Source organism: Oikopleura dioica, chromosome 2, assembly GCF_907165135.1.
Source record: "Oikopleura dioica chromosome 2, OKI2018_I68_1.0, whole genome shotgun sequence".
NCBI lineage: Eukaryota > Metazoa > Chordata > Appendicularia > Copelata > Oikopleuridae > Oikopleura > Oikopleura dioica.
In genome coordinates, this window is record NC_137292.1 from 8198499 (window position 1) to 8223787 (window position 25289).

Here is a 25289-nt window from a genome sequence, read left to right on the forward strand (position 1 = left end):
GCTTTGGCAAGGCCTTTCACCAGTTGCGTCCTCAAGGTGCGCAGAATTTACACCTGGTGGGCTCGAATTACTTCGTCATTGGAGTAAAAATCGTCCCCTTGGATGAAGAATTCATGGTAATCCATGAAAAATCTGCGAGGTGAGCTTAGAGAATAACAATTCTAGAGAAGAATTGCTCTAAAATATCTTTAGCTTCACAGCACTGTCCCACGCGGTGGATACCTTCATCCGGTTCAAGTGGAATGCTTTCGCCGGCGAAATGTCGCTGAAGTGGTCGTTTCCACAGTTGGACTTGCTAAATGAGGGCAATTTGCCTCAAGTCCAGAACAGCCTCTCCGTGGAAGGTTTCTGGAAGAAGTTTTCCTCTACCAGAGGAAAATTTACGAGCCTCCGAATCGAAATCGGTGGAATTGCCGACGCTTCTTTAGCCCAACAGGCGAGTGTAAAAGGTAATCCCATGAGATCAAAAGAATGGCTTGAATTTGAGCTAACGTTTAGCTCAATTCAAGCGACGGATCTCCAGATGCCTGGGCCCGTTTCAAGATCTTCATCAAAACGGAAAACTTCTTTGCCCCGCGCCTGCGAATTTCAGCTACAATAAAGCGGATTTTCCGGCAGAAACGATCAAGGCTTGGGACAAGTTTCTTCTCAGTAAGAGGACTCCATGCCAGGATTTAAACTTGCCGTCCTTGGAAGTTTTCAAGTAAGAGGAAAACAAAGTTCGTAATGGGTATATCGGTGTATATAGTTGAGGGAAATAATTTTGAGGACATTTGAGGAAAGTGTTACTTCGATTTCCTTTTATTGCCTCCGAGTACTAGCTCTAACTGCGGAAAGCCGCGAGGGTTTCCAACAAGATTTCTTCGGCGTACTGGAAAAACACACCACCAGCCTCAAAATAATGATGGAAGAGATCTTAGGAAAAAGGGAAAATCAGCCTGACTTTTAAAATTAAGCTCGAAGGGTATGTCTGAGTAATACCCCTTTCGAATAGCTTTGAAAAAGGCTGCAAGAGCATCTGCATATGGCGAAACAGGGCGCCGATGGACTGGCATCCAAGAAAACTTTCTCCTCACCTCTTTAGCCATGTGGCCAGAGGCGCGACACAAGATCAAGGCCACACAAAAGATCTTGCAGGAAGAGCTTCATCTAATCGGAGAGGACATCGGGGATGCAGAAGCTGGAATAGATGAAGCAGTCTTCGTTGTCGCATCGAAGCAAATATCTTGGCTTTCAGATATGGCCAAAAGCCAGACTGAAGATGGTGAGTCCCCATCCAAATAAGCCAATGGGGTAATTCTCCCTATTTCTAGCGGTGGCATTCCTCACTTCTCTCATTCCGGGCCCAAGACCTGACCGCCTGAACGAACTCATCAAGCTAGAAGGAGTCTTCAGGGACCTGGATAGCGTCCTCTCATCATCCCTTCCGCGGTTGGAAGCCTCTAAGATTCCAGCGGTAGCTCTGCTGTTCGAGGAGGACTCGGCCTACCCATTGGTCTGCACTTATAAAGCAGATTGCTTCTCCATCATCAACCCTAACACCAAAGATGCGTGCTGGCTTGCGGTGGAAAGTGGCCTTACAGGCACCATTGGTCAGATCATCGAAAGAGAAGACATGGAAGACAGGTTCTTTGGCTTCGATCTGAGCGAAAGGGCCCTCATCATAAAACTGGTGGCGAAAGAAAAATGGCCAAAAGAAATCAACTGGATGACCGAATGCAGCCGAAAGCGACGGAGGTAAAACGTTTACCCCGTCAACTTCCTGTAGATCCTCCACTTTCGCCAACTTTTTTATGCTCACAAAATTGAATTTCTTATTATCACAATAAATTATTTTATATATTCCATCACAAAAGCGCTAACCTAATTAGAACCAAGGTTATCATCATTTCGTTCAAGACTGAGAGTTTGAATCTTACAACAGTGGGGAGGTAAAAATGTAATTTTCTCCACTTATTGTATTTCCACCTATTACTTTATTAATCGGTGTTTTTATTGACGAAAATAGCGCTAGAACAACCTCAGCGGGGAGTTGTTATTGAGATGCGCCGAACTCCAAAATTCTGGAAATTCTCTAGAACTAAGGTCGTGCTGAGGGGTGTTTTGCAGATTTTAGTCAGTTCGAAAATTTGCAACGTCGAAACAACACCAAAAGTAAGTTTTCCCAAATTTTACAGATGCGGGGCAATTCTGCGCTTGGAGTTAGTCGTACTAAACTCCAAGCTTGAGCCAGAGTGGCTCAAATTTTCAGAATTTACCCCAATCTGAGCTATTTTGGGTACTTTTGGAGGATTTTTTCTTCTAGAAATTTTTTATTATTTTCTTTCACCCTCCCAGAACTATGTCAAAACAGAATGAGGACAGTAATTGGAAATGTTCCGAATCCCTTTGATGCAGCAGGCCATCACCTCGTTGATTTGATTAGTTCTTTCCCAAAGAGCAAGTTCCTTCAGATATAATTAGTAGGAGAACTCCTCTTACCCTGGTATTCTACTCACGGAATACAATCACATTTTAAGGTAGTAGGTCGGTAAAAATGTAATTTTCTCCACTTATTGTATTTCCACCTATTACTTTATGACACGCCTATCGGAGGATAAATTCAAGCTTGCGAAATATTATCACTCGCTGGAGACTCTTCAGTTGACCAAGTGAGCTGTTTCCTTTTATGATAAGTAGCGGTTTAATTACGACTCAAAAAGAGCTTTTTAACACACAGGCGAACTTGCGTAACCCACCGACGCAAGGTTGTAAACTTCACCGTCACAGATAACAGGAACGGAAAAACAATTTCGCCCGTCAAAGTTGCTTGTAAGATAATAACTGAGGGAAAGTCGTTTTCCACGAGATTTCTAACACAAACTTCGGTAATTTGGAAATTTTGGAAAAGGAGCTTTGGCGTAACCCCACTACGTAGATGAAAACAAGTGCGTATTGTACACAAATAGAGGTAATAACAAGAAAGGACGTGGTGAAAGTGTCCAGCACTTGGGCAAAGACGCCAAGGCCAGAGGAGTTCAATACTTTGCTACTAACACCTTTTCCTTCCCTCTTGACTTTTTGATCAAACAAAAAAGAGGGTTTGCAAATCACGAGTTGGTTTTAGAAGAAAAATTATCCAGCCACGATGTTTCAGCGAAAATTATTGTTCGGCACTTTTTCTCCTAAATGAGTGGTGATCAGAATAGTAATTGACATTCCGGCTCTAGAATGGAATCCCTGTCATCAGAGAGATAAAATAATTTGCTGAGTCCAGTATTAAGAAATGACCAAGGCTTGTGCGAAAGGAAACGTGTCAATTTCTTCTGTAACTTCTGCAAGAGGGGACGAAATGTAAAAAAACAATATGTCAATGGTCTGAAGAACACAAGAGCGTTAGAAGTGACGGTCCATAAATAGCTTGACTGGCGTAATTTAAAGTTCATTTTAAGTCCAACATAAGTATTCTCGATGAGCCCTTGATCATGTTCCACGTACTCGTCTTTTTCTAAAGCCCTTTTCGCACTTTCTCAGAAGCGTGACTCAGAATTTTTATTTGCTTATTGAACGATACATTATTTGAGGGGAAACTCATTACATTTTCGTTTTGCATGAGAGAAAATGTGGAAATCGTTTCTTTTTTCTTTCGTCTGGCTTTTGGTGGCGTCGAAGAAAAATGACGATGTCTCGGTTGAATTTTTCAATTCGGCTGAAGGTAGAAAATTCTTGTTTGAATGCTTATAAATTCCATAGTAACAATATCGATTGCTGGTTTTGGTGGTTGGGAGAACAATTACTTCACGGAAAAAATTGACGCTGGGAAAACTCTAATTGTTGACCTTCCACGGGGACTTATGCAAGTTCATATTCATGTTCTGGGAAAACATAATGAAGCAATTGCAGCGATTCTTGATGATCCGAAGCCTGAGAATATCGATAAACAGTGGCATAAAAATGTTATTTACATAAGGAATGTCTTTTTTGTTGGTAATTTTTTCTTTGTAAAATATTTATCTTTAATATTTTCATATATTGACTCTCAAAAGTGATGATAACTCTGAGTTCATTATTTACGGCGGACCACACGGAAAAGATGTCAATAAGTGGAAAGCAATACAGATAACATCAGATAGTTTTGAGAACTGTGCTTCATATCCCTACAACCCAAAGATTGTCCGACAAAGTAACTGGAGAGAAAATAAAAATAGAATTGACGAAAAGGGTGGTAGTTTGATGTATGGCCTAGGAGTTATGGTCGGAATGGCTGCCGGTTCATTTATGCCAATGTTAATGCCTGCGGTTTTGCCTTCGATAAACCTTGCTCCTATACTTTCCATATTCGGATTTGGAGCGGCGGGTATTACCGGGAACTCATTTGCTTCATTTATTCAGTCAAAATTTTGGGGGTAAGTTGTCAATTGTTAAAAACCTACAAAAATATGTTTAGTGGCGAAACTGGGGGACTCTTCAGTATCTTACAATCTTTTGGGATGAAGGGAGCAAAGATTAATCTTGACAGCTTATTCAAAACACTTAGATTGTTCGGTTTTACCAAAAGCTTGTCTACTATTTTGATGTCTGCACTCATTTTTACCGCGGAAATAGGACACAAAATGGATGGTTCCAGTCTTATCCAATTCAATGGGGACTTCAATTCATTAAAAGAAGTCATTTTCTTCCCGACTGATGATTTTGATGCAAAAAATAGGACTGGACTTATGTTGACCTTTACTAAATCAGATGAAATTCATCGATATAGATTTCGATTTTCAAAAACTGAGCTTGATTTTGAGGTCCAAGTTCCTGCATTTTCAGGAAGCTCGTGGCGAGAGTTCATTTATATGGATTCCAAGTATCTAATTGGCGAAACACTCGAGACAATTTATGTGCTGGAGCCCAAAACCGAGGATGATAAGCAACCATAAAAACCACGTGAGGATACTGCGCTAAACGTTTTATAAATCTGCATATTCTTGGAAACACTGTCCCTTAATTTGCAGGTTCAAGTCAACCTCGATAGCTCAGTGTTTTACGATTTCCCTGTCAAAACAAACCAGCCTGCGTACTAGTTAATCTCAAACATGATCATAAATACGTCTCCAAAAAGTATGTCGAACATGCGTTACATCATTGCTACAACAGAGCGGATTAAAGGCCTCTACGCGAATTATTCTATTCATGCAAGAGACAACGTGTTTGACCAAAGATTACTGAATTACAGCTTACCATGAAGAAGGGCAGGCCCTTGACTAAGCCTAAATTAAGGGGACGGCCCAGATGGACATCAAAAATCGGACTTTTATTCTTCAGTGAATTTCGAGTCCATCATTATCATCGAGTTCATAGCCCACTACAGAGAATTGCTGTGGATTTACAAATCGAACATCTTTGATCCGAGCTCTTGATAAGCTTCATATTATAAGGAAAACCTGTCTTAGGACTGTCACTATTTCGTTAACAAGCTGAATTATCCCAAAAAGGCATGTTACAACGTCAAAGTGAAGAAAGAGCAACGTCATTTTCTTCAAAAATATATTTATTCATCACTTATTTTTCGACGAATAGTACTTGCAACGCCGTCAAAAACGAAACGGATACCCTTAACATCTGCGGAACAGGCGGTACCTGCATGATTGATCGAGCAATTTTAGGGTGCAACCGGATATTTTAAATTCATCTGAGTAATTACCAATTATTTTACCAAGATAAGGGTCTGACTGATTTAGGCGCAGAAAAAACTGACATCTCGTAACGGGCCATAAGTAGACATTCTTGTATTTACAGAAAGCCTCATAATTGCTTTGACTCAACACAATCGCGCGTTGGGTCCGTTTCTAAAATTCTGTTTCAAAAGATACAAAAGAACCCAAAATAATAATTATTTCTTTCTTTTAAATGCAAACGGGACAACGGCGAACAGGGCGATCGGAATTTCATACAAAAATGCACTTTGGAAAGAAGAGGCTGAAAATTCTTGGTGCATTCTATCCTCCACTATCGGAAGAATTGCCATTCCCGGCGAGGGTGTAAACATCCGTGCAGGATATTGTCCAAACGTGAAAAGGCCCTGTTCTATATAGAATTTAACGTTTTTGGTAATTATGAGTCAGAAAATGCAGTGATCAAATATGTTTATATGCAGCTTACATTTCATTTGCAAGGATGTAATATAAGAGAGCGCGAATGTATACTGTTTATTTGCACAGACATGAGAGTCTGTATATACAGTGCAAGGGTACGACATATACACTGATACTTATGACAGTTATTTTTACGTTCCGGCGTTAAAATCACATATAAACTGGAAAAGTGGCACAGTGCGCTTACGTCGTATGAAAACACTCGTCCAAATTGAATATAGGCGCGGGTTAGGTTCACCAGACGGATTGGAAGTACGATTTGTTATCGTAAAACTGATTCCCTATGCACGCGAATGCTTGTTTAACTCGCTGCTGAACCAACTCCGGCGATTCGTATAATCTAAGTAGAAGATAAGCTCCCTATTGCGACGAACAAGGAAAGTCATGTTAGCACGCTTCTAATGCTAGGGCAAAATTTCGAATTTTTGATTGGCTGAACAGAAAACAGCGCCATCTGGGGATGAAATAATTAATGAAGAGCTTTGACCTGTACTTTGAAAAGTCCACATCAATCTTCTTCCGGATAGGTATTTTTTTCTAAAGAAAATCGGGATTCTCCATCAAATTTAAAATGACAACAGACAAGATAAGCACCACCCTGAACGGGAATTAATAATTTCTAAATTTAAGAAAAATGAGGAAGTGCGGCGGATATTTTTAGAAAATTCCTCTTTTTGATAATCGCTCAATTTAAAATAAAACGAATTTTCATTTCGAAAAAGTAATATTTTTAATGATCATATAAATAATCAAATAAGCTCTGTCGAAAATCATGGCCTCGAGTATTTTCATTGCTAGATTAAGACCGACTTGATGAGCTGGGGAAAAACATGCTTGAGAGAAGCTCTCCAATTTGCTAAAAACTTGTTTACAAAAGAGAAAAGGGCAGGGTTCAAGACCGGGCCTTCCCACAGAATCATTTTCCATACTAGTCAAGTTATTGTTTTACAAGCACGTCGAGGTAGGGACACGCCGTCGGTAAATGCGATTCCCAATTGCACACGTTTGAATATAAAATGGACCTTTAATTAACTCAAACAGTGGAATTTTTAAGCAACTTTATTAGTCCATCTTTTGAGCAAAGGACACCATGACTCTCCCGCTCACTCACGTTTCTAGCGCTGAAATTTGAGTCGTTTTAATTGCCCGTACACTTCCGCCGCCCATCATAATCAACAGATAGCGTTTACTTGCTTACGTATCGATGGATGCATAATTATTGTTGCTGGACTAAAACAGAATCTGGGGAAATAACGAAAAAGATCTCAAGTGCGATATGCAGGCGAGTGTAGGCTTTTCGTGGTTTTCCTCTTTGACGAAAAGCTATTTCCATTTTCGCCAAATTCGCGGCGATGGTACCGCCTCTTGAGATTCAATTGTCTCCACCAGAACACCTAAATGAAGGAGAGAATCTAGCACGTGACGACCACTGTAAATTTCAAAGTTTGGTGAAAGAAAATAAGAATAAAGAAAATTGATACTTAGTAAATTTCTTCCAAACTTTACACAGTAGCTGTTCGGATGCAGACTCTCAATTCGACTCGACAAACAGTAATACCGATACCGGATCATCGTCAAGTGACGGAAAGTTTTCAAAGAAAGACCTTTCTTCTCTATTCCTAAGAAAGTATTTCATTCTGACCGCGTACATAACGAGCGTGAGGCTCTAGAATTCCTGCTGGTAAAAAGTTGACCTCAGCAATGAAGCAACTTCGTTTTAGACATTCTTTTGAAAACTTGAATAAAAGAGGAAGAAGACGAAGAAGAAGAAGTTTCGACGCTGATTGATATCACCAATTCTGCGCCACAGTTTGAACAAGAAAAACGCGTGAAAACCGGAACGTAATTTAACGTTGTGAACAAGCCACAGTCACTTTTCGACAAGGCTATCTTGAACATTTTTTCTCGCAACCGCTTTTTCTCAGCGTTATCAGAAAGTGGGAATAGAGCTCCACCCGTTCTATCTGACTTTGAGCAAATGATGACGCCCGCGTTGGCGCAGGTACGTTTATCGCCGACCAGAGGTTAAGCAGAACATTCTTTTGGCAATATCTTATCTTGTTACTTCAACCATTTTTCCAGTGGGCGAGCCAAATACAGTCCCAATCCGCTCCGATCTGCGATCTTCCTGAACTTCTTCCTGTATCAGAAAACGATCTCGATGGACTTCTCACTGATCGGTCACGGGAGGAGTCGCAAGACTCCCTTGGTTACAATTCCGCAACATCCTCCGTGCTTGACCCCGGGTATTACTTAAAACTGAGTTACTGCGTCTATCTTCTTTTATTTTTTTAGAGAACGGCACCGAGAATCCAGCTTAAATTCAGTCTTTTCTGATGCTTCTTGTTCTTCCAATAATTCAGGTGAGAATTCGATCAACATTGATGATTTCAAAAAAAATTTCGCGGGCCCGGAAATCGTCAAAAAACTTCTTGTCTAGTTTTGTAGAGCTCGTCGAGAGGAGTCGAATGATGTATCAAACTCCTGATAGTTTTAAGATTTACCGCCAAAAAAGTGATAAGAAGGTGTCTTATCAAAGATTTTCTGACCAGCGCCGTTTTTGTTCTAGAAAAGCTGAGGTCATGCTTGACCCCGGAAAATGATCCTCATGATCTGTTCTATTACAGCAAAAAATTTCAGCTCATGCATACGTATCCTGCTGTCCTTATCAGCGAAAAATCAAAAAAATAGTGCATTTTGTTGTCGCTGCACGTTCCTAATTTCTAGCCCATTTCCAGTCCCATTCTCCTTGGAAAATGAAATTTAACGATAAACTCGGCTGGGTATGATGACGGGCTGAAATTTTTTGCTGTAATAGAACAGGTCATGAGGATCATTTTCCGGGGTCAAGCATGACCTCAGCTTTTCTAGAACAAAAACGGCGCTGGTCAGAAAATCTTTGATAAGACACCTTCTTATCACTTTTTTGGCGGTAAATCTTAAAACTATCAGGAGTTTGATACATCATTCGACTCCTCTCGACGAGCTCTACAAAACTAGACAAGAATTTTTTTGACGATTTCCGGGCCCGCGAAAATTTTTTTGAAATCATCATTCATTGAATCTGTTGAAAATGGCCTTCAGCTTTTACAGAAATTCTTTAGAAATGGAACTGTATTGCACAGAAGTAGTAAGTGCCACTTACCATGAGATACTTACGGTAAGAAAGCTGGAACCACTCTAAATACGGAAAGGATATTTTCTAATTTGAGTCAGGGATTGTGACCAGCATATCTAATCAGCAAACCCCAGCCCACGACTTATTTATGAATAAACAACAATTTCAAGTGCTCGGCGATAAGTCGTGAACATAACCTGCATTTAAACCACAACACCTTCGTTTTCACTAGAACTTAAGTTATTTCCGACACATTGACGAAAGCAGACGAAACCATCAACAAAGAGACCCGCCAACGCAAGCCTTTCCAGCGAGTCATTTACACAGGAAAGGATCTTATCTTGAGATGAGCAAGAAGTCAGCATCTATTATCCCTTGAAAAGACGAGCAACTTTCAATCCTCGCCCTTCGATTCGAGGAAAAACGTTACTTGACTACAGAAGAGCGACATCAGCTGGCCACGGAAATCGGCATCACGGACACGCAAGTTAAAGGTGATCAGAATTAAAAAATCATTAAAAACCAACCACCCACGTTTGTTCTCCAAAATTACCTCGGGTTCAGACTAAATTACTGAATTTCCCCTTCAGTTTGGTTCCAAAATCGACGAGCAAAGGAAAAACGAAAACGTTACTCAAAAGACTCTGGCCTCAGTTTTCAGTAAAAAAAACCTAAATAATCTATAAAAATTAACTGCTGAGCCAACGGGAAGCCAATCGCCCCCGAATATGCCGACTTCTCTGTGTAGCTCTTCTGTAATTCGGCGACATCCAGATTACGCGAATTCTATGACGGACATGAACAGCTCGCAAATGCACTCTCAGATTCCACAGGCTCTCATGCATGGGCCAATGCCAAGTCTTTACCAGAACTTTGGAGCTATCCGACAAAATCCTACACAGGAAATGGGCTAGTTTTTCTTCGAATAAATCTGACAAAGAAATACAAAGTCCCTCAAAAAGCAAACATATTCAGCAGCTTACGAAGGATTCTCACTTCCTCACTTTTACGTTCCGATGCCAGTTTCAATCCAGCCTCAGCAGTTCACCACGCCTCCAATGAGCTCACCAACTCCACCAGGTCCTATCGACCTCTCAATTCCTTCCAGCTGTTCTCCAAGTTCTTATCCGATCAATCTGCCGCAAACACAGTGCCAGTTCTACCCCATCAATCTTTCCCCAAGCGGATCCTAGTTCAATAAAATAAAATATTCAGTTTCTCACTTGCTCCTCACTTGTCAAAGATTTCTAATATTGGTACATTGAGTCAAAGAAAGGGATGAAAACGTGAGGGTACCCCTGACTGGCGCATTCTAAAAGCCGTGCACTCGAGAAAACCTCCGAATTTCAAGTACTCTGTAAAACTCTATTGACCTACAAAGCAAGTACCTGTATTGTAGATTAGTATTGTTGCTTTTTCTCGCGATTTCAGAAAAGATAGAGCCCCAGCTTAATTACTCCTTCTTGTCTCCAAAATTAGTTTTGGAATTCTTTTATCTACGTCAATCGAAGTAAGAATATAAAAATTTAAAATGATACTTTTTTATCATGTGTTATCTTCGAGAATAAGAATCGTAAATCACATGTGTTTGAGAAGAAAAAATATCTTTTTATTGAAAAAATGGCAGTTTATGCAACGTTAACATGAGGAATGAGAAACTGTAAGTTGACGTCCAGGCCGAGGAGAAGCATACAGTGAAGTAACTGGCCTTCGACCAAGTTTACGATGCAGCGGGTCGGTTTCAAGGCCTCCCCGGAGGTGAAATCCAACAGTTTCTTTATCTTTTGTAAGGTTATCAAGACTGTTCTAAAAGTTAAAGCTATTGACTTAAAGCAGTAATAAGATCATTTGATAGCCTTGTCGGAATTCTAACGCTTGCTTCCGCCTCATCCGGGGTCGCTTCTCCCTCCCAAACCGGCTTCTCCAGATTGTGGAAATTGACGCTTATTTTCTGCATCGCATTTTTCGTCCTAAACTGCAGCGTTCCTTCTGGATTCGCGCGAACGATCACCGTCTTGCTCAAGCACTTGATCTTGTCCACCATCACTCGAACTTTGCTAAGAGTGGGCATGAAGATCGACATGTTGAATTTTGGCATAAGCGGCTCCTTGTAATCTGCCCAGAACTTTTTGGAAACAACTTTTATCGGGATCTCGCGAGAAACGACCATTTTTCGTCCGGTCTTGACTTGCTCGAATTGAATTTGAAAAGCGAGGACGGGATTTCCAGTGTTGGCCATTTTTGTTTGATTTTTTGCTCCTGGCACTACTTCTTTGCTAGAATGAACGATTTTGAATGTGGGGTCGAAAACTGATTCTACCTGAGTTTCATTTTCAAATCTCTGGGACAAACCTTCTCCTGATTCCCGAATTCCAACGCGCGGCAAAGATCTGCAGCAGAAAGTTCTAGCAATATTTCATGGAATAAGGCGGTTAAAATCTAATCAAACCTAGGATAATTTCATCCTCATCGAATCCCGGAGCGACATATCCTTGATAAATATATTCCGTGAATAAGGACTTTGTCTCAATATCGCACCAGAGAACTCCTTCTTCTGAAGCAGAAACTGATTGAATCAGGTAGACTTTCTTCTTGCTCAATCGCAAGATGGTTTCATTTGATAGTTTTGCAATAACGGCGGCAAGCTGAGAAAATGTAATTATCTTCGTTGTCTTCTCGATCTTCGCTCGGAATTTCATTCTAAGTACACCCAATGTTATATAAGAGAGATAACTAATCATCTATCAAGCTCGTTACGAGATAATTGGAAGGATAAGTTCATCATTAAATATATCAGGAAAGAAGCTTAGATCGCAGTCTTCTAGCATCCATTCTAATTCGGCGAGACGCCGCATGTTAATCTGCCGAAATCGCTCTAATAGAGGGACGATACGTGCACTTCCAAACGATACTTCACTTTGTTCAACAGGTGGTTCTTTTGATAGAGCTTCTACTTGCTCGTTGAATGCGTTTATCAAAGGTTGATATCGATCGATTAACTTCATGATCGCTTGAATTTCTCGTCAAGGATTTTTACAGAGGAAAAATAATGAAAAGTTACGATCGAAGATTTTATTCAAGCTGCGATTTTTTGACCGAAAATAGGAAAATCCCTGGCCATATCCTTCTCAGCTATCAGTTTTCCGATTAGACCTTGGTCTATCTCAATTATGAAATCAACCGGGTCATCCTCATCGTCTTCCGTTCTGAAGTCTGTGATCTTTAACCCCTCCAGGACTCTTCCTTCTTTTGAACTTTTCATCACACTTTCCAGTTGCTCATCAAACGATTCGATCATGCTTACAGATGCTCTTATTTCTTTCTCTATGTCTCCCCATGCTTTTGCTAATGATACTGCCGATTTCCAAATGTCTTTGGCGTTTTCAGGCACAAATTTTGTACAATTCATTTGAGTCTGAAAAACATACCGATGAACACAATTTCTTGTCTAATACCCGGCTTGAAATGGGCAAGTTTGAAAGGCAAACTGTTGTTTATTTCAGTAGGCTACAGAACATACAGGTAGAGGCGCCGCATTTTGACGATGGGCGCGCAATTTTATCTTTTGAACTTTGAACTTGAGAGAATCACAGGAAGATCACATGTCATGACACACATAAGTTATTATTCTAGAGGAAGACCTTTACTTGGTAACTTCGTGGATGGCGTTGGCCAAATAGTCGACGTTCTTTGACGAGATACCAGCGACGGAGATTCGACCGTCCTAGAATTATTGTTGGTTTGGGAAGGAGAAGGGTGAAGTTACCTTGGTGAGATAGACGTGGTGGTCAGCGGTGAGCTTAGCAACCTGCTCGGGCGAAAGACCAGTGAAGCAGAACATACCGATCTGGTTGGTGATGTGATCCCAGTTGTGAGGGTTGCCTCGGCTCTGAAGCAATTTTAGTTTCAAGAAAGAGTTTCGAATATTTAACCTCGATGCCAGCCTTGAGCTGAGTTCGCATGGAGATGATTCGGTCGGCCATTCCCTTGACGTCGCCGCTGAACTGGGCGTTCAAGTTGGGGTCGTTGAGGATCTTGGAGGCGATTCGAGCACCATGGGCAGGTGGGTTAGAGTACATTGGTCGGATCAAGATCTAAACGAAGAAGTAATGAGCAAGGATGGAGGAATACTGAACAGACCTTGATCTGGGATTCGACTCGAGCAGCTTCTTCGGAGTCCTTGCAGACAACGGTGAAGGCACCGGTTCGCTGGCCGTAGAGACCCATGTTCTTGGAGAAAGACTGAGAAAGGAGGATGTTGTGGCCATCATCGACGAACTGTCGGACAGCGAAAGCATCCTGGTCAACGGAGCCAGAGGCAAATCCCTAAATTTTCAATAAAGATTTGAGAGATTCCTATCGATTTATGTTTACCTGGTAGGCCATATCAAAGAAGACGAGGAAGTCCTTCTCCTTGCAAATGGCGGAGAGCTCCTTCCACTGTTCTGGAAGAGGATCGACACCAGTAGGGTTGTGAGCGCAAGCATGGAAAACAACAACGGAGCCATTTGGAACCTTGTTTCGGAGCTCGTCGTAGCAGCCAGCGGCGTCGAATCCGCAAGTGTTCTTGTCGTAGTAGGCGAAGTTGTCGATCTTGTTGCCGCCGTGCGTGAAAATGGGGTTGTGATTTCCCCAGGATGGTCGGGGAAGGAAGACGGTTCGGCCGCCGCTAAAGGCGTTGAGGTAGGCGGAACCGATTCGGAGGGCACCAGTACCGGAGATTGCCTGGGTGGTCACATTTCGACCGTCAGCGATGACGTTGCCGGCATCAGCGAAAGCAAGCTTGGCAGCGGCCTGGGTAAAGGCTGGGAGACCTAAAAGAGAAATGGGAAGAGGGAAAATGCGGATGGTCATACCAGTGATTCCAAGATATTCGTGGTCAACAAGTTCAGCCTGAATCTGCGCTTCGGCCTCTCGGACGCAAGGAAGGACAAAGGGCTTGCCCTGGTCGTCTCGGTAAGCACCGACGCCCAAGTTCATCTTGTTGGAGTCGGTGCATCGCTTGAAGGCCTCAGAGACGCCCAAGATGGCATCTGGGGGACCCATGGGAACATCGCTCCAGATGGAGGAGGCTCGGCTGATGTTCTGGACAATTCTCTGGGTTCGTCGCATCTTTTTCGGCACTCTCTGAATTTGATTTTTGGAGGATAAGATAGGGAAGGAAGATCTTTATATTTTTATAGTAGAATGGCAACACGCTTACTTAGCGTGATTGTTTCGGAGCAGACCAGGGTATCCTTGGCCAGAAGCAAATGCAGATTGCGCAACAGTGAGTAACTTGGCTTTCAGTAAACTGAAGCACTGATCGTTAAAAAAATGATAAAAATTAAGGCGTTCTAGAAGGAAGAAATGAATGAAGATAAAAAATTTGGAAACTTGAGAATGTGTGCCTATTATTAGGCTGGAACGGAAGTGGTCGTATTTACAGAAATCAAGAAGTAACAGTATTGGGTAGCAAGGCCAAGGCGTGATGATTACGGGAAGAAAGGAAAAACCCAGCGGGTGGCATTATTAGAGTACGATTACAGCTGAAATAGGTTACACCCCCCTCGAGGCAGGTTAGCCCCTCCTCGGAGGAACGGAGCCGGTTTTCGAGGGGAAAGTATGTCAAGCAAATATTCATAGAAATAGGACTTATATAACCCAATTATATAATATTCGAGGTAAGCGATGGAGCGTTAAAAATTTCAATAAGGCAAAGTTGAAATAAGTCATGTCAAATGAGATGAAGGAACTTGGTGGTTAGTCATGCAGGTCTTCTAGTAGCGCTTGAATATCTTGTCGACAGTTTCGATTGTCGGCCGGGCGGAGGGGTCGAGCGACCACAGGGAATTTCTCTGCAGCAGTTCGTGAACATGTGCAGGGAGGATACAAGCAGGGTCGGTGGAAACGGGCAATTCGCAGCGAACTCCACGGTGAATTTGCTCTAGGACGTTTTCTACGTAGATCTACATAAAAATTATTGGTGTTGAACTTTCTTCGGAAAATTAAACCTTTCTATAGGGCACGCGGCCGTAACTCCACATCTCCCACAGCAAAATGCCAAAGCTCCACATTTCCGAGCTGAAGGAATAGACTCTCTTTTCCAAACTTTCCGGCGCGGTCCATTTCACTGCGACCTTCTTTTTCAAAACCGTCTCGATCTCACGAGCGGCCGTTGATTCTTTTCCCTCCATCTCTGCGATCGTCACCGCCAATCTGATAAACAGAATCGAACTAGTTCCATTTTTCGATCATTAAAATTACCCAAAATCACCGAGCTTTGCGTTATTGAGCGATACGTCGAGGAGAACATTTCTAGCAGCAATATCGCGATGCAAAATGCGAAAGTGCTTGAGGTAAAGAAGCGCAGAGCAAATTTGACGGGCGTAGCTTTATTTGAAGATTAATTAAAATGCATCTTATATAATTTTTACCGCTGAAGATCGAGAGTTTTTATTCTCGACTTGCCGATGGTTTTTAGGGCGTCGAGGAGGGATCCACCTGGCATTAGTTCGATCACGATGCGGATGTATTGCGCTGGATTGTACTGGATTCTACAGTAGATGCGATTAATATGGAAATTGCAACTTGAAAATGCAAGTCTTGAAATTGCAGGAGAATAAATTTGATTGACCGGTACTTCCTAGATTAATTTAGGTTTTTGCTGGAAATAGATTTTTCTATTGATAGCATGTTGTTCGTCATCAAAAACTACGTAGATACCGGAGGTTTATACGTAGTTTACGACCGGTCGGTAATGGTTGATACTCAATGGTTTGATCTCGGGTCCCTAGTAGTTTTCCATGGAAAATCCGAATCCGTCGAGAAAAATAAAATTAAAAAACGTTTTCGGCTCGAAAAAGCGTTCCAAAGACAAAATTTTCAAATCAGCCCGATGACGTCATAATGACGTCATCTGACCCTAGAATTTGGTGATTCTGTATAACTTTTTACGGGCTTTCAGAATATACTAATATCTCAAAAAAATTTTTTTTGCCCGAAAAATTCTTATTGTAATTCATCAATAGCTGATTATATAAAGTTGCTTCATCGTTATATATAATCATAAATACGGTATTAATCTCCATCGTCACCATTTAATTAGAAGAAAATTTAAACGGAGCGGGAAAATTAATTCAATAGGGTTATTGAATTAACTAGTTTGAACTCACCCAAGATGTTGAAGAATATTATGACGAGCTGCTTTTTCATTGTGCAAGTGCGGCAATAGTCGGATCTCGGAAAACTCTTGCAGGCGAACCGGAACGATTTTTCCCGTTTTTGAATGTCGTAGCGGCAGTTTAATTTCTTTCAAGGCAGAGTATTTATGAAGAAGCCGAGGATTTGAACAAGTGCTGCTGTACACATGACCGTACTCGCCCTGTCCGATTTTTTCTTTCAAAAAAGCTCTTTTATAATTAATACGGAAAAACAAAATCTGAAAAAAATTAATTAAATATTTCATCCTAAAATTTGAATGCTAAGACGCGCTTTTTTTAAGGTTGGGGTATTTAAATCTCCCACTAACTTCTTTTTAGGCCCAGAACACCATATATATTTAGAATCAGTAAGAAAAATCTAGAAACTTGACCATAACCGATTCTTAAAAATCACTTCCGGTAGCGATTCTAGAGCCGGAAGTTGATGAAATTTAGGTGTTAGGGTGAAGTGTGACCTATCAAATTGATGCTCAGACGATTTCCTTTAATTTTAAAAAAGAATCAACACCAACGGGGATCAAAACAACCGGAAAAAACTGAAAATAATTTCATCATTTTATGTCTTTTTTAACATAATTTTACCGGTGGGTTTGACTACGTTTGTGACTGTTTCTTCTGATATATTGATTATAGGATGATTCAAAATCTTCTGAGCATCAATTTGATAGGTCACACTTCACCCTAACACCTAAATTTCATCAATTTCCGGCTCTAGAATCGCTACCGGAAGTGATTTTTAAGAATTGGTTATGGTCAAGTTTCTAGATTTTTCTTACTGATTCTAAATATATATGGTGTTCCGGGCCTAAAAAGAAGTTAGTAGGAGATTTAAATACCCCAACCTTAAAAAAAGCGCGTCTAAGAAATCGAGAATGCATTTGCTTGAGGTCGGAAGAGAGCCTTTCCTGAAAGCGTAAAATCATCGTCGGAAAAGAGCGTGGACGAAAATTGCCTTTGAAAGTTTTTTGGCGTCAAGAGAGGATATAGTATTTCGGCAGCAAGAACGGGTTGCTTCTCCTCTTGATATCGATGAATGAGCGACTTGAGGTCAGGAAACTTGAACTCAGGCTCGATAAAGTACGAATCGCCAGTTCCATCAGTTTCAATTCGGTAATGATCAAAGCCTTTTGGCGAGCTTGTTCTTAGACTAAAAGACAGCTTTTCTCAAGCTCAAAGAAAGCTTGAGCGTACCTAAGAGCGTAAGTGCATTTTTTCTTCTTTCCACCGGTTCTGAGAAGATAAGTTCCAATCGGATGAGGTCTCAGCTTTTCTTCAGCTTCTTCTCGGGAGATATTTTGGAAAGTGATTTCATTTATCACCATCTCTTCATCAAAGGAGGCATTTCCTTCTTTTTGGGGAGAGCTCAGGGACTTCAGAAATGTAAGTAAAAGGAGTCTTCTTCGGACTAACCTTAACCCGCGCCAACCTTGGTGTTGCTTTGGAAGGCGAGAGGGGTTGAACAGCTTGTACTGTAACAGGTGGCTTCGGAGCAAGTCGATGATTCTCATAATCCTGTAAGAGAGTGGTAGTTCTTTTGGGAGGCGTGGGCTTTGGCCGAGGACTGATTCCCCCGGATCTACTTCGTCCCAGATCCATCTTTCCCGATCCTCATCTGAGAAGATTAAAAAGATGAATGAAGTCTGTGTTTGAAATATTTGGAAATTTTGGAGTTCTTGGATTGAGAAGAGCGTGCAATTTGAGATTGGATGTTTTGGAGGTTTTTAGCAAACAATGAAAAGGATGAAGATTTTATTGCTCGGATGAAAATTTGCTTTTTAGTACGATTTCTTTTTTTCTTTCTTTTTAGGAGTAACAGGCAAGAGAGCAGGCTTTTAACTTAGAAAACAGGCAAGAATAGAAAAACAGAAGTATTTGAATGTTTATTTGTTGTTTCACAATGAATGGTAAAAGAGCTACTGTATCTCTACTATCATATTTACAGGGTTCAGGGTTGCGATGAATTAAAAAGAAGAAGAGTGTCAAACTCGCTTGGTAGGTTTTGGCTTAGGTCCGCCATAGTACCACGCGATTTCGTCGTCGTCGGGGCAGGTTTGCCGGAATTCGTCGCACGCCTTTGCGTTCTTCATGTAAGCTGCGATTCCGTCGAAAGCCTTAGAAATCAGCGATTATTTCTGTTGACTTCGACAGCAAAATTGATTCTCAGCCGTTAATTATGCATCCAAAACCCAAAAATTACCTCGGGTAGATCAAAGTCGTGCAACTTTTTCCCAGCAACGAGAGCAATCTGTAATTTGGGTAGAATATTACAGTCTGCCAGGGTCATCCTATCGCCATCAATAAAAAGGCGCGATTCTTGAGCAGGATCAAGACTCGTTTTCAGGAAAGCGTCCAGTTTTGCTAGTTCAAGTACGTATCGCTTCATCAGCGCTGAACAAGAAAGTTTTATGAACAAAAATCTTGTGAATTTCATACTTGGTAAATTTGGCTGGTCGGGTTTGCATTTGATCCACGCAGAAAACTTCGCGAAAAGATCGTTTCCCGCTAGGTACGATTCTGGATGAACAGGTGACAATGAAGGGTATCTAGTTAATGACGGAGAATAGATTAATGCAAGAATGGCAGCCATGGTACTTACTTTGGAGGGGAAAGATTAGACTCGAGAAACTCTTCGATTCTTGGAATGTCAGTTAACACCTCTCCGTCAAAAAGCACAAACGGGGGGTTCGTTCCAGGCGCAATGTCAGCAAGTTCTTTCGGCTTCGTTGTTTTGTCCACAGTAGTCACATTGAACTAAAAACATCATCAAGGGTCTCAATCATGTCATAAGTTGAAAGGTCATTCAAGGTCACGTTTTTATGTTCTGACGGTCAGAATCTGACCCCAAATGATCTCAGATCAATTAGACTAAGTATTGGCATTTTTCACTTACTGACCTGTGTACCCTTAAGCCAAAGAATCATGAACAGTCGTTGAGAAAAAGGGCAGCATCCCAAACACTCCCTGTCCGAACCAGCTTTGACGAAGAGTACAATATCGTGTTCAGCACTCGCCATTTTTTCTAAAAATAGAAAATGAAAGATGAAACTTTTTCAAATTCGCTCTCTTTTTTTCTTTGGAAAACCATGCTTTTTCGGAAGAGCAAATTTATCTTTTGTTCAATTTATCTCTTGAAGAAAAAAAGAAACAGTCTTTTTCAATTTTCTAAGACTAAAGTTTACTTCGGTCTCTACAAAAGAAATGTTAATCAAGGCGCTATTCTCTCTCAGACTAGTAATTTTGATATTTCTTTTTCATTGATTTCTAATTCGAATTTCGCTCTCAAGAGTCTCAAAGGGATCTCTAGTCATTCTGGCTTCATCTTCTGGCTTATTAAAATTGACGAGGAGCAGGATCAAGAGCCAGAGGGAGCCAGGATTTACGAGCGCTTGGAAAACCGAGGCCGGAATCACGCGCCCGTGAGCTCAATAACTCCCCTCTCTCTCTCTTTCAGACTTTTAACAACTTTAAGCAACTCGGCCTTTATTCATCAATAAATGGATCGGCTCCAGATCAGAATAAAGTCATGAATAGTTACCTTTTATTATTCAGCTTTTTTCTTAGAATTAATCGTATCGGTCCAGGATCAGTGACATCTCAAAATCTAAAATGGACTTTTTTTTATAGAATCATATAATATCATAATGATATTTTAATATATTCATATACTGTTTATAAATGAACAATTAAAAACTTTTGGAAACTGAAAAAAAGGAAAGATATGAAGAAATCAGACAGATAAACGTATTCTTGCACAGATAACATAATGAGGAAGTCTTATCGGTAAAATTAGAACGCATTCTGCTACATGTGGCCATTAGCTTCGCATCAAAGGACGATCCACAAGCTCTATCGACGATTTGAGATGGATATCGAAAAGATCTGAAAGAAAAAGAATAGTTTTTCAATCGAAATAGACGAGAATAACCTGCTCGAATAGGCATTTCCAAGCTATAAAATGGATTCTTCAGGGCATAATCTGAGTAGATTTCGTAACACTTTTCGAGGAAAGATTCTGCTCGCTCATCGGTTACTCTTGTGTCTGTCTGGCAACTAAAATGCATTTATCAATTGATTGTATCCGCCTCTATCATGATCGAGTTTACGCTTGTCTTCGGACAAAATCTCCAAATATTAACATGGAAGAACTGAGGGTCAATTTATGGATGGTTGCATCATAGATATGATATCTAAGATATCATCAACCGACGGTCATTATTCAAGAGATTCTCTTTATCAATTTCAATAGGTCTATCTAGAGCAGTCTATCCCCTCTTTCAACGCATATTCTTTTTCCTCCTGTTATTTTAAATAGTCATCACTTACATAAATTTCGTCCCTGTAGGAGACTGGAAGCAGAAAAATTTAAAAGATCCACAATCCATCGCTTTTATTCCCGAGCTGCCGGTCATAGGAGAAAGCTGGCACGAAAAGGCGAAAACGGTATGGAAAGTCGAAGCCATGATGATTTTCTCATTGCTGCTCATTTTGGGAAGTCCAAAACGAAGATTTACTTTTATGGCGCGTTTTCGTGGAAACTCTCTTTTTCATTTTAAAAGCTGCAAATTTAAAGACGTTAAAGGCGCCCGTTGCCTGGGTAGTTGGCTTTGTCCGCGAGAAGGGTTAGCACAGGGGTGCCAGTTTGGGACCCGTCGCGCACAACCGTCCCGGAAACCTCTAAAATCAATGTTATAAAAACGAGAGTAGATTCTCCTTACCATGCTCATTGTAATTCAACAAAACTTGACCCGTTTTGATTCCATCTTGCTCGCCGTAAACAACCTCAATTTTGCCATCAACGACATCCAACTCAAAAGGCAGAGGAAAGCCCAAAGTCTGCTCAACACTTGGACATGCTGCTGCGTTGTCGTATGAATAAATCAACCCTCCTGATTTCGAAACGATGAAAAACCGATCTACAGGCATCTGACAGTAGTAGTTACAGTACAATCTTAAGAATTCGAGGATTCAATAAGTTGCTCTTGTCAAATTTTAACAATTGAAATGTTCGATTTACAGTCAGGCAGATTTAACTTTCTCTTCTTGGTTCTGCATAAGTGTATTTAACCTCTCAGCGACTTGATCAGCTCCCATGGGCCTGTGCCACGGTGCCGAGTACCGCGGATTGTCCTTAATTAGCCGCTTGTCTCCAACCTGGCCCATAATAAATTTCATTTGTCGCAAATTGTACGGCCACACTTTTTCGCCTCTCTGAAGATTTTCAAATATCTCTCTGAAGGAAAAGAACAGGGACGAACCTTTGTCTCCACCCATAATACTTTGCTATCTGGATAAGCGGCTGGGTCAAGTTTGGGATCTGGATGGAGAATGACGACTTTTGGATCTTTCTCGTGACGCACCCAGGTCATCGTGTTGCCTGTTCCAGCCATTGATTTTAAGGTGACCCAGTACCACTGCTTCCGATTTTGACCGGGGACGCCATAATTCTTTGCCTAAATAGAAATTTTTATGGTAAATTTTTGGAATAATGTAACATTATTAATGTTGCTCGTAAAATGATTCTTTATCTATGTCTAAAAATATAACTTATTGGATTCTACCAGTATAAATTGATAGCTAAAATCTAATCAGAAGAAACTTCAGCTCTACTTACAGTAATCAAAAATCCAAAAAAATGGTCTTTTCATACCTTTCCTGCATTAGCTTTAGCCAAATTCGTCGAAACGGAAATATTTCTCGCTGGAACTGAAAGCGACGATCGAAAACTTCCGATTATCCGATTCATTTTCTTCTGAAAATTGCTCTCTCAATTGAAAAATCGACGAAAAGGATGGAGAGTTGGAAATCTTGACAAACGCGCGGAGCTGATTGGCCGGGCGCGTTAATTTCTTTCTCGCGAACTCGGTAAGGCGCACTTTTTCCGGTGTTTCCGGGCTACAGGGAGAGTTACAGGCATAGGCTATGCCGCATAGCTTACGGTAGTGTAATCTTTTATGAGAAAGAAAAGCTTATTTTGCCTTTAGAGGAGGAGAATAACCAAAAGTTATGTAAAATAAATTAACTTTTCGCTAGAATAAATTTTATTCGTGATATTACAGTAGATTCTAACAGTAATCCTTTTCAAATTCAATTCAAATATTTGACTTCAAATTGCACCAATGATTTCTCATAGCGGGTCAATTTTAGGCAAACCTCTTCAGACTGAATTCTGACTGCAAAGACAAGATGGTTCAAGCGTGGTTTTTCGATGAAAAAGTGGCGAATCCAAGAGAACCGTGCCAACTGGAAAATGTCGCACTTGACGTCGTTGAAGGTATTTTCAATTATTGACTTTTGATGAAGGCTTTTATTTTAGCGCTTGGATGCAAGCTTTTCAAATTCGACGCAGCGAACAAGTCTTCTTGCCCAAATTTGGCGAAAATCGTCAAAGATCAAAACTACAACTTTCAAGATGAAATCACCGTCTCTCCAACTACTCTTCCCGATTACGAGAAAAAGGTTCAAATGTTTCTGGAAGAGCACATTCACGATGACCCAGAAGCGAGAGGATGTCTTGACGGGAGCGGCTATTTCGATGTTAGGGACAAGAATGACAAGTGGATCCGAATTTTGGTCGAAAAGGGAGACCTGCTCATTATCCCTGCTGGAATCTACCACAGGAACGGAAATATAGACTTTTGAAATATTTGTAGTGTTCATTTTTATGCTTGAATCTTTATAGTCAAGAGTAAGTGCTTATTTTCTTGTAAGATTCGTCCCAGATCTGAAAGACTTCATCGTAGCTATACGATTTTTTGAAGGCAACCCAGTTTGGACCCCGATAAATCGCGCAAACAACGAAGAAAACATCCAAAACATGCCGATTCGACAAAAATATCTTGCTTCTCTTTGAAAAAATTTTTGAACCAAAACCTCGCTTTTCTTAATCGAAAAATCTCTGTTCCAATTTTTCTCTCGCTCTTTTAAGTATTGAATATACTGTATTTAATTGTCTTTTATGCTCAAATTGAGTTACGATAACGAAGTCTTTCTGATGATTTCTATTAAAAAATTGTCAAAACAGAATTTATCTATGATGATTTATTTAATTAATGCTGGCATAAGCGGATATTGAATCAGACTTTAAATTATTATACAGAACATAAAGTTGAGTTTCGTTGGAAAACGGGAATCTTCAGTATTTGACATTGAGTTGTTCAGTGTCTTTGATGAATTCTAGCGTGAATTTCATCAAACTCGAGAGAGAGGAGGAAACATCTACAGGTTGAGTGGTGTGATGATATTGAGAGAATCTATCAGATCGGGCATAGTAGTCCTGGAGATCTTTTTGGTGATTGCTGTCGCTTTCGAAACTGTCGAAGGAAACGTTTGAGCTAGTGTCTTCATTGCTGCATGTTTCATTGATGACGGAGTGGAAGATTTCATCGACGCTGGAGTAGCCTGACATGTTTGTTTGTTTTGTTTGAGATAAGAGTGTGAAGCTTGTTGTGATGATTGTTGTACTACAGGGCTGTTTTATATACTATCAGAAGGGGACAATTATGGAGCGCGCGGGAGAACAGGGTCGGAGGCGGTCGAGAGTTACATCTTTTTTTTATTCAATTAATGTTCAGCAATAGAGATACATGTATGTTGATGATGTCAAATTTTTATGTTACTTGTACTGTCATGTTATGAAGCTATAGCCTATAGTACTTATCAGATCTCTTCGCATTTTATGAGTTCTTTTGCGCTCAGGCAATAAAGGATTCTCCCTTTTATATCCTCTTCTGTCTTGAATACAACTTCTATCCTGCACGTATTGTATAATTCAAAGGAATATGGCGTAAATTATATAAAGAATGTAAACGTATTATATACCAATTCGAAAAACAAAGACGACCGTACCTATAATATAAACCTATCGAAAAGTTTCGTCTACGTATGAAAATGAACTTTGCTGAAAGGGCAACGGTCCATTTCCTTGTGAAAATGTTGGTGTGCGAAAGTATTTATGCGGAAATTCCAAAGACAAATACTAATAAAAAGCGCCATGGGAAGCGAAATGCCGCAAAAGGCAACAACCAAAAATCTGACGAACGGAATATCTTAGAGATTCAATGAAGCTCGGTCTTTTAGGTACATTCTAGTCTTTACTGCTACTGTAGTTATGTTGAATGTCTTCAGGTTTAATTGGTGGAAGCATCGCAGCTCCAGCGGCTTCGCGACAGATTTCCATCCAAGTCCAGACTCGGGACAACGGACCAGGCTCTATCAATGTGAATAGCAACGGAGAAGAGTACTCAAGAGAATGGGAACAGCTCACTCCCGACGTCAGCGAAGAAATCAACGAACAACTCGATGCGATGGGCCTCGGAGGAGGGTTCTCTGACGGTCAATTTCAGGTCCCGGTCGAATAAAATAGTCATATGTTTTATCGAGCGTCCTTTTCGATCACCGAAATAGTTCGAAGCTCCAAACTTCCCGGCTCTTATCGCCGATGTAGCAAGCAACAATGGAAATGCCGTATCGTCCTCGAAAACACTAGAGGTATAATTAGTTACCCAGCGGTCTTTCCAAATGAATTATTCATTCAAATTCAATTATTCAATAAAAAAACAGATAATTAACATCATTTTCAGTTCTCAGTGAATAATGCTGAGGATTTTGCAGCTGAGTTTGAGCAACAGGTGATTAAATACTTTCCAGAAGTATATTTCAAACATATGTCTATCTTTTCACTGACTGAGATAATTGTAAACCTAATTTCAGGAGCAGAAAATCCTTGATTGGGTCCGACAGTATTCTGAAGATTTCTACAATACTGTGAAGGCTCAGCTTGACCAAATCGGATCTAGCCTCGACTCTTAGATCTCCTGACTGAAATTCAGCTTGATCCGCCAATAAAAAAAT

The 25289-nt window shown here is 40.7% G+C and overlaps 9 protein-coding genes across 10 annotated transcripts; 3 read left to right on the forward strand and 6 right to left on the reverse strand.

Moving 5' to 3' along the window:
* The first annotated feature begins 7865 nt into the window (after window positions 1-7865).
* On the forward strand, window positions 7866-10430 carry LOC145698079 (homeobox protein DLX-3-like). The gene is made up of 9 exons (XM_081775283.1): window positions 7866-7937; window positions 8052-8121; window positions 8202-8365; window positions 8415-8482; window positions 9478-9562; window positions 9619-9731; window positions 9828-9889; window positions 9948-10146; window positions 10213-10430. The coding sequence occupies exons 2-9, from the start codon at window positions 8098-8100 to the stop codon at window positions 10428-10430; spliced, it is 933 nt and encodes a 310-aa protein (XP_081631409.1). The 5' UTR covers window positions 7866-7937; window positions 8052-8097.
* A 391-nt stretch (window positions 10431-10821) lies between these two features.
* On the reverse strand, window positions 10822-11966 carry LOC145698080 (checkpoint protein HUS1-like). Its single transcript, XM_081775284.1, has 4 exons — window positions 11687-11966; window positions 11558-11642; window positions 11094-11513; window positions 10822-11043 (listed from the first exon to the last, which is right to left on the reverse strand). Exons 1-4 carry the CDS (start codon window positions 11934-11936, stop codon window positions 10866-10868), a joined length of 933 nt encoding a protein of 310 aa, XP_081631410.1. The 5' UTR covers window positions 11937-11966; the 3' UTR covers window positions 10822-10865.
* Window positions 11967-12677: 711 nt separating this feature from the next.
* Window positions 12678-14541, reverse strand: LOC145699262 (aspartate aminotransferase, mitochondrial-like). Its single transcript, XM_081776522.1, has 7 exons — window positions 14441-14541; window positions 14094-14364; window positions 13612-14051; window positions 13378-13563; window positions 13170-13331; window positions 13004-13126; window positions 12678-12961 (listed from the first exon to the last, which is right to left on the reverse strand). Exons 2-7 carry the CDS (start codon window positions 14347-14349, stop codon window positions 12881-12883), a joined length of 1248 nt encoding a protein of 415 aa, XP_081632648.1. The 5' UTR covers window positions 14350-14364; window positions 14441-14541; the 3' UTR covers window positions 12678-12880.
* A 142-nt stretch (window positions 14542-14683) lies between these two features.
* LOC145699265 (tyrosine-protein kinase CSK-like) lies at window positions 14684-16610 on the reverse strand. Its single transcript, XM_081776524.1, has 5 exons — window positions 16392-16610; window positions 15654-15773; window positions 15484-15609; window positions 15231-15435; window positions 14684-15185 (listed from the first exon to the last, which is right to left on the reverse strand). The coding sequence occupies exons 2-5, from the start codon at window positions 15725-15727 to the stop codon at window positions 14997-14999; spliced, it is 594 nt and encodes a 197-aa protein (XP_081632650.1). The 5' UTR covers window positions 15728-15773; window positions 16392-16610; the 3' UTR covers window positions 14684-14996.
* A 687-nt stretch (window positions 16611-17297) lies between these two features.
* Window positions 17298-18051, reverse strand: LOC145698081 (uncharacterized). Its single transcript, XM_081775286.1, has 3 exons — window positions 17850-18051; window positions 17631-17809; window positions 17298-17586 (listed from the first exon to the last, which is right to left on the reverse strand). Exons 1-3 carry the CDS (start codon window positions 18033-18035, stop codon window positions 17298-17300), a joined length of 654 nt encoding a protein of 217 aa, XP_081631412.1. The 5' UTR covers window positions 18036-18051.
* A 34-nt stretch (window positions 18052-18085) lies between these two features.
* Window positions 18086-20063, reverse strand: LOC145697172 (chloride intracellular channel protein 2-like). 2 transcript variants are annotated; one of them, XM_081774334.1, is made up of 6 exons: window positions 19975-20059; window positions 19334-19458; window positions 19036-19190; window positions 18873-18982; window positions 18637-18827; window positions 18086-18550 (listed from the first exon to the last, which is right to left on the reverse strand). In XM_081774334.1, the coding sequence occupies exons 2-6, from the start codon at window positions 19451-19453 to the stop codon at window positions 18419-18421; spliced, it is 708 nt and encodes a 235-aa protein (XP_081630460.1). In that variant the 5' UTR covers window positions 19454-19458; window positions 19975-20059; the 3' UTR covers window positions 18086-18418. The 2 variants fall into 2 exon arrangements, with proteins under 2 accessions (XP_081630460.1, XP_081630458.1); XM_081774332.1 differs by having other exon boundaries at window positions 18637-18982; window positions 19975-20063.
* Window positions 20064-20075: 12 nt separating this feature from the next.
* On the reverse strand, window positions 20076-22260 carry LOC145697173 (trafficking protein particle complex subunit 4-like). The gene is made up of 7 exons (XM_081774335.1): window positions 22087-22260; window positions 21695-21889; window positions 21155-21647; window positions 21030-21113; window positions 20763-20949; window positions 20365-20489; window positions 20076-20318 (listed from the first exon to the last, which is right to left on the reverse strand). Exons 3-7 carry the CDS (start codon window positions 21360-21362, stop codon window positions 20254-20256), a joined length of 669 nt encoding a protein of 222 aa, XP_081630461.1. The 5' UTR covers window positions 21363-21647; window positions 21695-21889; window positions 22087-22260; the 3' UTR covers window positions 20076-20253.
* Window positions 22261-22458: 198 nt separating this feature from the next.
* On the forward strand, window positions 22459-23462 carry LOC145696902 (acireductone dioxygenase-like). Its single transcript, XM_081774007.1, has 3 exons — window positions 22459-22710; window positions 22753-23054; window positions 23146-23462. Exons 1-3 carry the CDS (start codon window positions 22623-22625, stop codon window positions 23287-23289), a joined length of 534 nt encoding a protein of 177 aa, XP_081630133.1. The 5' UTR covers window positions 22459-22622; the 3' UTR covers window positions 23290-23462.
* Window positions 23463-24454: 992 nt separating this feature from the next.
* LOC145698909 (uncharacterized) lies at window positions 24455-25288 on the forward strand. The gene is made up of 5 exons (XM_081776147.1): window positions 24455-24515; window positions 24564-24781; window positions 24843-24926; window positions 25019-25066; window positions 25149-25288. The coding sequence occupies exons 1-5, from the start codon at window positions 24497-24499 to the stop codon at window positions 25245-25247; spliced, it is 468 nt and encodes a 155-aa protein (XP_081632273.1). The 5' UTR covers window positions 24455-24496; the 3' UTR covers window positions 25248-25288.
* The last annotated feature ends 1 nt before the right edge of the window (window position 25289 follows it).

Excerpts from the sequence above, each read along its gene's own strand:
- LOC145698079 (XM_081775283.1), top strand. The coding sequence starts at position 8,098 with ATGATGACGCCCGCGTTGGCGCAG. Across the intron at positions 9,563-9,618 it reads TTCCAGCGAGTCATTTACAC|AGACGAGCAACTTTCAATCC; the intron begins AGGAAAGGATCT and ends TATCCCTTGAAA. Across the intron at positions 9,732-9,827 it reads CACGGACACGCAAGTTAAAG|TTTGGTTCCAAAATCGACGA; the intron begins GTGATCAGAATT and ends TTTCCCCTTCAG.
- LOC145698080 (XM_081775284.1), bottom strand. The coding sequence starts at position 11,936 with ATGAAATTCCGAGCGAAGATCGAGAAGACAACGAAGATAATTACATTT. Across the intron at positions 11,514-11,557 it reads GATTTGAAAATGAAACTCAG|CAAAGAAGTAGTGCCAGGAG; the intron begins GTAGAATCAGTT and ends CGTTCATTCTAG. Across the intron at positions 11,044-11,093 it reads AGCGTTAGAATTCCGACAAG|AACAGTCTTGATAACCTTAC; the intron begins GCTATCAAATGA and ends TTTAACTTTTAG.
- LOC145699262 (XM_081776522.1), bottom strand. The coding sequence starts at position 14,349 with ATGCGACGAACCCAGAGAATTGTCCAGAACATCAGCCGAGCCTCCTCC. Across the intron at positions 13,564-13,611 it reads TCTTTGATATGGCCTACCAG|GGATTTGCCTCTGGCTCCGT; the intron begins GTAAACATAAAT and ends TTGAAAATTTAG. Across the intron at positions 12,962-13,003 it reads ACCACGTCTATCTCACCAAG|GACGGTCGAATCTCCGTCGC; the intron begins GTAACTTCACCC and ends CAATAATTCTAG.
- LOC145699265 (XM_081776524.1), bottom strand. The coding sequence starts at position 15,727 with ATGCCAGGTGGATCCCTCCTCGACGCCCTAAAAACCATCGGCAAGTCG. Across the intron at positions 15,610-15,653 it reads AAAACTCTCGATCTTCAGCG|CTACGCCCGTCAAATTTGCT; the intron begins GTAAAAATTATA and ends CTTCAAATAAAG. Across the intron at positions 15,436-15,483 it reads GCAAAGCTCGGTGATTTTGG|ATTGGCGGTGACGATCGCAG; the intron begins GTAATTTTAATG and ends TCTGTTTATCAG.
- LOC145698081 (XM_081775286.1), bottom strand. The coding sequence starts at position 18,035 with ATGGATCTGGGACGAAGTAGATCCGGGGGAATCAGTCCTCGGCCAAAG. Across the intron at positions 17,810-17,849 it reads CAAGGTTGGCGCGGGTTAAG|TCCCTGAGCTCTCCCCAAAA; the intron begins GTTAGTCCGAAG and ends ACATTTCTGAAG. Across the intron at positions 17,587-17,630 it reads AAATGCACTTACGCTCTTAG|TCTAAGAACAAGCTCGCCAA; the intron begins GTACGCTCAAGC and ends GCTGTCTTTTAG.
- LOC145697172 (XM_081774332.1), bottom strand. The coding sequence starts at position 19,453 with ATGGCGAGTGCTGAACACGATATTGTACTCTTCGTCAAAGCTGGTTCG. Across the intron at positions 18,983-19,035 it reads TCTAATCTTTCCCCTCCAAA|ATACCCTTCATTGTCACCTG; the intron begins GTAAGTACCATG and ends GTCATTAACTAG. Across the intron at positions 18,551-18,636 it reads ACGACTTTGATCTACCCGAG|GCTTTCGACGGAATCGCAGC; the intron begins GTAATTTTTGGG and ends CTGATTTCTAAG.
- LOC145697173 (XM_081774335.1), bottom strand. The coding sequence starts at position 21,362 with ATGCCTGTAGATCGGTTTTTCATCGTTTCGAAATCAGGAGGGTTGATT. Across the intron at positions 21,114-21,154 it reads GTTGAATTACAATGAGCATG|AGGTTTCCGGGACGGTTGTG; the intron begins GTAAGGAGAATC and ends CATTGATTTTAG. Across the intron at positions 20,950-21,029 it reads GGACAAAGCCAACTACCCAG|TAAATCTTCGTTTTGGACTT; the intron begins GCAACGGGCGCC and ends GCGCCATAAAAG.
- LOC145696902 (XM_081774007.1), top strand. The coding sequence starts at position 22,623 with ATGGTTCAAGCGTGGTTTTTCGATGAAAAAGTGGCGAATCCAAGAGAA. Across the intron at positions 22,711-22,752 it reads CGCACTTGACGTCGTTGAAG|CGCTTGGATGCAAGCTTTTC; the intron begins GTATTTTCAATT and ends CTTTTATTTTAG. Across the intron at positions 23,055-23,145 it reads TCCCTGCTGGAATCTACCAC|AGATTCGTCCCAGATCTGAA; the intron begins AGGAACGGAAAT and ends TATTTTCTTGTA.
- LOC145698909 (XM_081776147.1), top strand. Across the intron at positions 24,927-25,018 it reads CGTCCTCGAAAACACTAGAG|TTCTCAGTGAATAATGCTGA; the intron begins GTATAATTAGTT and ends CATCATTTTCAG. Across the intron at positions 25,067-25,148 it reads CAGCTGAGTTTGAGCAACAG|GAGCAGAAAATCCTTGATTG; the intron begins GTGATTAAATAC and ends ACCTAATTTCAG.